The following is a 10,599-nucleotide window of genomic DNA, read 5'->3' as shown; positions in this document are numbered from 1 at the left end:
CTACGTATACTGTGGTTATTAAAAGGGTAACTACACTTGCTGTGTAGTAGATGTGCAGAAACTAATGTATAGGGAGTACTTGGTTTTGGTTGAATCCTCTACAGGAAAGATATACTGGTTGCAAGAAAGGAAGGAAATGCAAACGAGATTCCAAGGACTAGAAAATGAGACTGAAGCAAGAAATAAAGTGCACTAAAAGGGAGCAGGTGCCCAGTGAGTGATTCCTATAGCTTGGTGTCCAAGCAACTTACTTGTCAAAACTCTGACTTCTAAAATCTCACAGAACTGGTTGCCTGCACATTTTGCTTTTTAACTTTTCTTCCAGGATGACTACATACTTACCTTGTTTTTAAATGAAAGGTCAGAGTCTGGGTGCCCTTGCAGTAAAGGACCCTGGTGCAATTACTCCAATTGCACCATTATAATCCACCCATGGGTACAACATTATCTGCATATTTTTCTTATGTTTGTAAAGAAAGGAACTAAAAGTGTGTATGTATCTTAATGAATGATGGAAATTTAGGGAAGGAATGTGGAGTTTCTCTGCATCTCTTGGTTATGGGCATTTTCCTTTTGGTGATATTGTCATTGGCCAATAATATTAAAGAAAACCAATGGATAAAGTTACTGAGACACACAATGCATCTGGCAAGATAACAGAATATGTTTATTCCATGTTTCTGCCCTCTGCAGCTGCTTTCTACTGTTGCAGTTTTGAAATCCCCAGGTGGCATGTTAGAAATATAATAGGAAATGTCTTGGTGTAGCAGGATTGCAGGACAAGGCATACATTTTCCATATTGCTGTGGACAGTAATAACATTGATACAAACCAGATGAATTCTGACATTGTTCAGATTTTGAGCACGGCCATGAAACTTGATGTGTGCTCTTATTGTGTAAGTGCTGTTTAGAGACTGTTTGTTATACAGCTGCCAAATAGTCATAATGGGATATAATGTAAAGAAAATGTGTTATTGTGAGGATTCATGAGCACTAAAGAATTGTATATGCCTATTTTTTTCCATCATGCTAAAAAAGAGGGAAGGGAAGAAGAAGAAGAAGAAGAGTTTGGATTTGATATCCCACCTTTCACTCCCCTTCAGGAGTCTCAAAGCGGCTAACATTCTCCTTTCCCTTCCTCCCCCACAACAAACACTCTGTGAGATGAGTGGGGCTGAGAGACTTCAAAGAAGTGTGACTGGCCCAAGGTCACCCAGCAGCTGCATGTGGAGGAGCGGGGAAGCGAACCCAGTTCCCCAGATTATGAGACTACCGCTCTTAACCACTACACCACACTGGGAAATCAGCTATATTTCAGTGCAAGAATTATGAAGCAAGGCTATTGTAGATTAGAACATTCTCACAGAGCTGCATGAGAAGATATATACAGTGGTGCCTCGCAAGACGAAAAGAATCCGTTCCGCGAGTCTCTTCGTCTTGCGGGTTTTTTCGTCTTGCGAAGCAAGCCCATTAGCGGTTTAGCGGATTAGCGCTACAGTATTAGCGGGTTTAGCGGATCAGCTGATAAGCGGCTTAGCGATCAACTGTTAAGCGGCTTAACGATCAGCTGATAAGCGGCTTAGCGATCAGCTGATAAGCGGTTTAGCGGCTTGGGAAAAAGGGGGGGGAGGAAAAAAACCCGCAGGAACTCGCAAGACATTTTCGTCTTGCGAAGCAAGCACATAGGAAATTCGTTTTGCGAAGCACCTCCAAAACGGAAAACCCTTTCGTCTAGCGGGTTTTCCGTCTTGCGAGGCATTCGTCTTGCGGGGCACCACTGTAATATCTTGAGCAGGGTAACATTGTACCTATTTAATCTCTGAGGCAACAAGTTCCTTTTTAATTTCAAAATCCTGTTGAGTGATCTTAGCCAAATAAGCAACATTTTGGCAGGATAATGGTCTCACAGAAATAATACATGGCCTTAGGAGAAAAATAAGTCAACTAAAACCACTGATGTTATGAAACAGTTCAGTTTGCTTCCCACTTGCGTTAAGATTCAGAGAGCAATAATTTTTCAGCCTGATCCTACAATGGCCCCCACTCTGACTGAGACTCATCACTATTATATGTGGCACCAGCTTAGCAGCATAACACAAATACGGCAACAGCCACTCATAAATCCTCTTCAAGCATTCACACAAGTTAAATAAACAAATGAGAGGAGGCATGTGGATTAATGTTCTAGCGCCACCCCTGGACACCCTCCACAAGTTGGAGGGCGAACTTCTGAACTGGAGAGGCTTTTGCTCATGGAGATTCCTTGCACATTGCTTCCATGAGGAGAGGCTACCCACTTCAAAAGTTCACTCTCCAAGTCATGGAGGGTGACAGGTGGTGGTGGTGAAACTACTGTAGTGTGCTGAAAGCCATTACCCCTCTTTCATGTTTACGCAGGAAAATAACACTAGAGGGAAGGATAACAGGACTTTGGCTTCTGCTTGTTCTGTTACTATGGATACCTTTTAGATGTGCAGCCTAAGGCTTGCTCCTTTTGTTAATTACAGTAGCTGCCAGAATCAGAGTGACTGGTTGGGTTGCAAAGAGAATGCTTCCTTGAAAGAAGGTGCAGTAATCAATCTGCTCAGATGATGCCCTTCTGTCTGTGGCACAGTCCATCTCACAGAAGCCCTCCATGGTAAAGGCCTATTTTGTTGTGGCACTCAGAATAAGCTCCCCTCTACAATAAAAGCCAGTTGTGATGCATTTTTGGTGCTTTCTTAAATACAGCTGTTTGCCCAAGCATTTGCTGATCATTACCAACCTAGCTTCTCGTGATTTTTCTGGCAGTTGCTTGTTGTATTTATTGCTTAATGTGCTTAATTGAGTTTGTTCAATATTGTTGTAAACCACAATGGGATGTTTAATGAAAGACAGAACAGAAAAGTTTAGATGATGACTATGAGACTTGCTACCTTAAAGGAAGGTATGTATGGGAAGAGCTTTGTCAAATAAGCCTTCTTTAGATCCTGGAGTTCTGGATTGTTACCATGTCATTTCATGTGGTTTCGGGGCAAGGTGCTTAAGTGTGTGGTGGTCCAGTGCCAGGTATTTTTTGGATAATACTGATTATCTAGATCCATTTCCAACTCAGTTTTAGGACGGAGGCAACCTTGGTCACTCTAGGGTAGGGGGCAAATGTCAGCTTCTTCTGGCTTGTGGGAGCATTGCAGGGGGTTGGACAAATGATCCTTGAGGTCTCTTCCAACTCCAGAACTCTCTGTGCAAACCTGAGAAATACAGTAAGTCAAACCACAGACGTACTACAACCAAGCAGACACCACATCCAATTTTATTGGTTGCAACAGAATGCATCTTTCAAACTAGATTTCAGCAGGAGAAGGGGACCCTGTGAGTGCCAGGGAAGTATTCTGTGGGCAAAGTAGTGCCACACACTCTGCACTGGTAACCCTTGTCCTGGACAGTTTTGCTTGACTTCTCAACAGCTTTCATAATGATCAACTATGAAGTCCTTCTGAGCCACCCGGCTGAGATAGGATGGGGGCATATTGCTCTGTGGCGATTCTGGTTCTTCCTAATGAACAAGCCTCAGAAAAAGGTCCTGATGGACCATTGCTGAACCCCATGGGCATTGGACATGTTTCACACCATGCAGTTCTTCCCTTTCCCATGGTTGTGATGGATCATCACGGTTCTCTTTTCATGAGTGTGGTAGATATAATGCGCATCTTTGCACATTAAAGTAAAACCATACCGGAGCCTCCCTCTAGCTATTTGGGAATGTTAGAAAACGGAAGAGAGCCATTTAAAACGTCAAATAAACATTCCGGCTGGCAGAAAGAAGCTTTACATTCACAATAGTTTACATTCACAAAAGGTGCGTTTAAAGTAACTTCTCAAAATTCCCTCGATGGATTTGTCGTCTCAGCATTCTCGCAGAAGTCCCATTCCCACGGGCTCTTTTCCAAAAAAAAAGGAAGAAAGAGGTGTGCCAAGGTTTGAAAGCCACCTACCCTCTTCTCTCCCTGCCTTGGAAGCAGTGCCCTAGTTACACGCACGCCCAACATAACCCACCCAGTAAGCGCGCATTCTGCACGTGCTCTTGCCCCGTGGGCGTTTCAACCTCCACGCCTCTGGGATTTAAGGAGGCAATTAGTCCAATACGCCAGGAAAACGTCCCCGCCATCGGCGGCGGCGTTGCCTCCTCTTTCCCTCAGCTACTGCAGGGCGCGCCTGCTCTAGGTCGGCCGGGACGAAGCAGCCAAGGCCGGGCGGTGTGTGGAAACCAGGCAGGGGATTTCCTCTTTCGGCTCCTCCCGCTCCCATTTCCCCCACCCGTCCTGGAAAGGCCAGGCCAGGTTTCTTCTCCCTCTCTCGTTTCTGAGGAGAAACTCCTCTGAGGCGGCAGGAGGAGGACGAGGGCGCCCTTCGCTTCAGGCAACCGCAGCAGCAGCAGCAGCAGCCGCTCCCCCGGGAGGAGGAGCAGGCTCTCGGGCCCAGCGCCGAGCTCCTCCCCGCGGGGCGGGCGTTGGCGGAGGGCGCCCCCTTCGCCTTGCCGCCGGCGACGGCGAGTGGACGGGCGGCGGGGTCCCGCGGCGGCGGCGGCGGAGCGGGCGATGTGACCCCTGGCGGCGGAGGGGCTTGGCCGGCGTCAAGATGTGGCTGAAGCCCGAGGAGGTGCTGCTGAAAAACGCCCTGAAGCTGTGGGTCACGCAGAAGAGCAGCGGCTACTTCGTGCTGCAGCGGCGGCGGGGCCACGGAGGCGGCGGCGGGCGCTTCACCGGTAAACGGCGGGAGAGGGGCTTGGCCGGGGCTGGAAGCGGGCCGCGACCCCCGCCGGGAAAGCTCGTCTACAGGTCGGCAGGCGTGGAAGTGCGAGCCGCCCTTCGCCTTCCCAACCCCTCCGGGGGGAAAGGAGTGGGTCTGTCGTGGCCGCGATATTATTATTAGCCTCCAGGAGGATCCCTCTCCAGACGTCCCCGAAAGTGGGGACTCACTCTCTCTCTTTGTTGCTTTTCTTTTATACTTCTGTCGTCTTTTGACTCCTTGGTCGGGACTGAGGAAGAGGAGGAAGTAACTCCCCTAGTGTGAGGGGGCACCCCCTACCTTGATGGACTGGGTGGAGGAGCTTTTGCTGCTGCCCTGCACCCTGAGGTGGGGGGAAGGAGATGGACGTGGGGCGGGGGGAGAAACCAGGCTCTTTGTTCAGGGACAACCTGAATTCTTACCTCTGCCCCCCCTCCCCGGCTGTGGATTGCAAATAGTCACTTTTCCCCACACCTTATAGTTGGAAAAAGTCACTGTGGAGTAGAGGAAGGAGCTGTAACCTGCGTGCAGATAGAAGCTCCCCTTGCCCTTATTTTGTTTTTTTGCTAAGCCTCTTGGCGTATGATAAAAGGTTTCTGTCCTCTGAACAACTCCATTGTTTTCAGAGTGGGATTCAACTCGAGTTTTTTGTTCAGGTGCCTGCGGCAGCTGTTGTTAATGGGGGAGAAAGAAGGAAATCCGATAGAGAGGGAAAACGTGGAAGAGCTTAGCCTGAGCCCATGAGATGCTGGATTTTACCAGTTTGCCAAGATAAGATATGTAGAATAAGAAGGCAGTGGAAGGCTATATTTAAGACAGACTGCGGCTTGAAACAAAAATACGTGACATTTTGAAAAGAGCTCTGCATTTAGGACTCTCCATATGGAACAGCATGGGCAGCGCTGTATATATTGTGTATAAGGTTTTAAAGCAGTGCTTCATTTGGTATTTAGAACACAATGATGTCCATAAATAAGCTAATAAGCATTGTTTTATTTGAGCTAATTTAATGGTGGCATAATAGAAAAGACAAATACTGTAGTAAAAACAAAATATGAAGGACATTTTTCCATATGGGACAGATTATTTGGGAAAGGGAGGGGAATCGTAAGTTGGAGAGTGAAATGAGTGCCCCAAAAGTCTTAATTATTGCTTAGAATAAGCACCTTGAGTGTGTAAATCAGGGATGGGGAAGCCGTGACCCTCTAGACTCAACTAGACATTGTGGGTCTACATCTCCTGTCGTCCCTGACCTAGGCAGAGTTGCCTAGGGCTTGATGAGAGTTGCAAGTCCAACAGAATTTGGAGGGCCACAGGTGTTGATAAACAGTAGGGCTGCAGTCCTGTCCATTTTCAAGTGAATAGTAAGTTCCCTTTATCCCAACGGAACTTACTTCTGAGCAGACAAATACTGGATTGCATTGTAAGACACTCATAAAACTTCTGGTGAATTCATTCAGCAGTACATTTCTGCTGTACAATTATGTAGGCTAATATTATAAACTCTGCTGGCATGTTTAATTATGTTGACATTTCTGTTAATATATTGGTGCTTTGGAAGATAATGGCCTACTGGCTTTCCTTCTGAAAGTCCCTTAGATTTTCCACTATTGGGTAACTACAGGCACAATTCCAGTACAGAATGCCTGTGTAGCAATCAGGCAAGATAAGTATTTCTAACCTTGAAGTGCCAGTACAACTTTTTCAGGAGACCAAGCAATTACGCTTCTGGGACTTTCTTCACATTTGAGTACAGTAGTACCTCAGTTTACGAACTTAATCTGTTCCAGAAGTCCGTTCTTAAACCGAAACTGTTCTTAAACCAAGGCGCACTTTCTTTAACGAGACCTCCCACCGCCAGTGCCCTTCCACCGTTCGGATTCAATTCTTAGACCAAGGTAAAGTTCACAAACCAGGACACTACCTCCAGTTTTGCGGAGTTTGTAAACCGAATAGTTCGTAAACAGGGTTGTTCTTAAACCGAGGTACCACTGTACTTGTAATAATAAGCAGTGCAGATCATTTTGTTATTTTTTTTAAGCAACAGTTGTTAATAATAATCACACTGAACATGCAGCAGGGTAAGTTAGTGCTTTCAAAATGTGGGGATGCTAGAAGTCCAATCTGTCCTACAACGTCTGGGCCTATAGCTCAGTGGTAGAGTATCTGCTTTGCATGCAGAAAGTTGCAGCTTCAGTCCCCAGCATCTCCAGGGTAGAATTGGGGAATGAGCCCTATCTGAACCCCAGAGAGCCGCTGCCAGTCAGACTATTGGTGTCCACTTGGTGGGTTAGGGTGCACTACTGGGTTGCAGTCTGATCTCAAATGGGCTGCAATACAGCACTTCCAGCATACAGATACATGGTAAAAAAAATTGAGAAATGGGCTCCAAATGCATGTTTGGGTTAAAGGTGAGTGCCAGGTCTGAAAATATTGAAGACTATTGGCATAGACTAGTGGTTTCCACACTTTTCCAACTCTACTATTCTAGGATTCTATTATTTTCCTCCCAGAGACCTCTTGAAAATTGCTGATGGTCTCAGTGGACCACTTGATGATTTTTCTGTCTGTTGCAGCAGTTGTAATGTTCTGCACTAGATGATTTTAAATAGTATTTTTATTGCTGCTTTTATATCTTGCATTTTGTAATTTATTGCATTGACATTGACTTTCCATAGAACTCAAATTGTAATGCGATAAAACACAATATTTAAAAAGAAACAATAAAAATGTAGAAATCAATATGGATATGCTGCAGACCACTGGTGGTCCACGAATCACAGTCTGGGAGGTAGATAATACCAAAATAGATGCGCCAGTGGTCTGAGTCAGTCTAGAATGTTGAACAAGATGAAAGCAAGTGCCTTACCTAAGGCCACAAAATAGAATAGAAGATACTGTCTGGGCCCTAAATGCCATTGGCTGTACCTTTGACCTCACATTTGCTGTTCAGACTAACAAAACAACACACTTACAGAAGGCAAGCAGTCAAGCCTGAGAGACAAGCCTCTTAAGCATAAACTGACTACAGAAGATAGGGTGGCATTCAACTAATTTTTACTCGGAGTGGATCCATTGAAATTAATGAACCTGACTCAATTAAGTCCATGGATTTCAATATATCTATTCTGAATGAAACTTAGTTAAATACCGCCCATAGTTGGGGTCTGATTACCAAACCCCTAAACATAATGTTCTGTACCCACTCCCAACCCAACATTTACTGCAGTGCCATGCTCTGAATTGCTCCTGGACCACAATCTGCTCCATCAGATACATGAAATTAAGCTGCACTCCACATAATTGAACTGATGGAATTCACTGCCTCAGGGTATGGCAGTGTCCACAAACTAAGAAGGCTTTACAAAATGAATGAGAGATTCTTGGAAAATAATGCTTATTACCTGTGATAGCTAAATGGAATCTCTCTCCAAAGGCAGTATACATCTGAATACTAGAGACGATCAAAAGGGAAGTTCCTTTGCCTGCTCTTACTTGTGAGCTTCCAGAGACATCTGGTTGGCCAGATTCCACTCTAAATCTATTTCCTTCCCAGAGCTAAATGCTGTATTTCCTTTTCCAACAAATCCTCTCATTACTCTTCCCCCTCCCCTAAAGAAAAGGCCAAAATACCATCCCTACCACCACTATTTTCTCCCACTGGTGTTATAAGGAGGCAGCCTAGGAGCTCCAGATCTCCTACTCCTTTCCCTTGCTTTTATATACCATAAAAAACCAACAAGAATAGTGTGCATATTAGGATGGTTGGGTGTACTTAAATTGGGGTTGGGGAAGCTTTGGCCCTTTCAGGTGTTTTTGGGCCCAGCTTTCATCAACATCAGCTGGCTTGGCTAATGTTCAGGGATGATGAGAGTCTCCAATCCGTTACTTAGGTTTGGTCTGAAATGTGTTGTGCTTAACAGTTTTTATCTTTGTTTGACTCGAGCCCTTAATTTTGAGTTGTTAGAATTTAAGCATCAAACCTGGTTTTCCAGAGGCACTCAACATGATGTATATGTGTTTCATAATAAAAAGTATACGGCACTCTGTGGTTTTGATATCATTATATTGGGTTTACTTGCTGTGTTAGTGATGAAATGAAAAGTAGAAAGAAGGGAAACGTAATGTAGAAACAAGAAACAACAGTCTACATTCATTGAAATGGGTAAAGCATAGCACATTTGTAGAATTTTGAGACACATTTTTGATGAAATGGTGTTTGACATTAGAAGTCTCTTAAGGCATGCATGAGTCAGACTTGATGTGGACCTTTTTGACTTGTTGAACTTTACTATTGAACTTTTAACTACCAGTGCTCCCAGTATCTCAACTTTCAAAGCTATGCCTTTGCTTAACCTGTCTGGGAGGTTTTTACTGGTCTCCGTATTTCACCACGTTCTTTTGCTCTCCCACGGAATATACATAGAATTGGTTGTTTGTTCTCTCTTTTCCATTTGCCCCTTTTAATTGCTGTGTTAAGAGAGATTAATTTTCAGATCTAAAAATAGTCTCTCAGCTGCTAGAGTTAGGCCCCGACCAATGACTGAAGTATCTTAATAACTGACAAACGTTATGACTGTGCCACTGAGCCTAAGGGTGTGAAGTTGAAAAATAAAGTTGCTTTTGTAGATCATACTTTTTGGGGTTTTTATGGAAGCTACTATATGGTTTGCGTTAGGCAGTCCAAGTGGGTTTTAGCTTTGTCTTATCAAATTGCCCTTTTATTCTCCATTTGTTTTCTGTCCCAGAAAGAAAACACTCTCAAAATAAGAGTCAAATGAACAAAACAATGGTAGTGTTCTAGAACAAAAATATTTTCCATCTTTGGCGTTCACTGTGGAAAAGAGTACATAATATTAATTTAATGGCATTCTTTCTTTATACAGAAGTTTGAGTGATTAGCAGCACAATTATGTGTATTTACTCAGAAGTACGTTCCACTTGTGCTGCTTAAATCTAAATTTGACTGTGAGGATATAGATAAATAGAACAAAAACATTATTTTTAATCATCAGCACTAGAAATCAATAAAAGGTTAACATGAATCCCAGCCATAAATAAATAATGAAAGCCCCCCCCCCCCCCGTTTTAAATTTTGTTTATGTACTCATTAGTTTTGCAGTCTCGGGGGGGGGGGATCTTGTCACCTGATCTCTCCATAAGTTTACGTTCAGAATAACATGGTGATTTAGTAATTCAGCCCGAATCCTTTGGTAGTCTTCCTAAACTTCCTTAATGGCTAATGTTTCTAGTTTTATTTAGGTTTATAAACTTTTCTTGTGTAAAAATGTCTATTTATAGCATGTGCCTTTTATTTCAACTGATCCTTTAGGGAGTTTATTTCCTTTTTTATTATCATAGGCATGTCCTTAGCAATGGAAACAGTTCCACAGATAAAATCTAATACTGATCATTACAAAATGTCAAGATTCTCCACACTCAAACTGTTGATTATAAATAGTAATTTAGCCTTATAGTCTTCAACTTCTCAGATCCAAGACCCACATTTAATTCCACTTCACTTTTTTACCATATGCCTGGTTTTTCACATCTTTTTAGGGTGACTATATGTAAAAGAAGATGGGGCTTCTATGTTTTTAATAGTAGCACAAAAGGAGGGTTTTTTTGCTGGTTGAGCCTGTTATGCAGTTGTAAAAAGCCACACCTACCAAAATACCTTCTACAAAGCTATTAAAGGTCAAAGAACTTTGTCCTTTGCATCTCTCTGTCTGTCTGTCTGTCTCTCTCTCTCTCTCTGTCTGAAGAAGTATCTGAAGTGTGCATGCACACGAAAGCTCATACCAATAACAAACTTAGTTGGTCTCTAAGG

The 10,599-nt window shown here is 43.7% G+C and overlaps 1 protein-coding gene across 2 annotated transcripts in view; it reads left to right on the top strand.

Moving 5' to 3' along the window:
- Positions 1–4,540: 4,540 nt before the first annotated feature.
- The window catches only part of TBC1D8 (TBC1 domain family member 8), a 50,150-nt gene continuing 44,091 nt past the window's right edge, over positions 4,541–10,599 (top strand). Inside the window, exon 1 of one of the 2 annotated variants that reach the window (XM_081002967.1) lies at positions 4,541–4,746. In XM_081002967.1, the coding sequence (XP_080859093.1) occupies positions 4,620–4,746 (127 nt within the window). In that variant the 5' untranslated portion in view covers positions 4,541–4,619. The remainder of the gene's footprint in view (positions 4,747–10,599) is intronic. The other variant, XM_081002968.1, reaches the window with a different exon arrangement.

The sequence above is a fragment of the Podarcis pityusensis genome (assembly GCF_964106645.2).
Source record: "Podarcis pityusensis genome assembly, chromosome: 4".
Taxonomy (NCBI): Eukaryota; Metazoa; Chordata; class Lepidosauria; order Squamata; family Lacertidae; genus Podarcis; species Podarcis pityusensis.
This window is presented reverse-complemented; position numbering and strand designations above follow the sequence as displayed.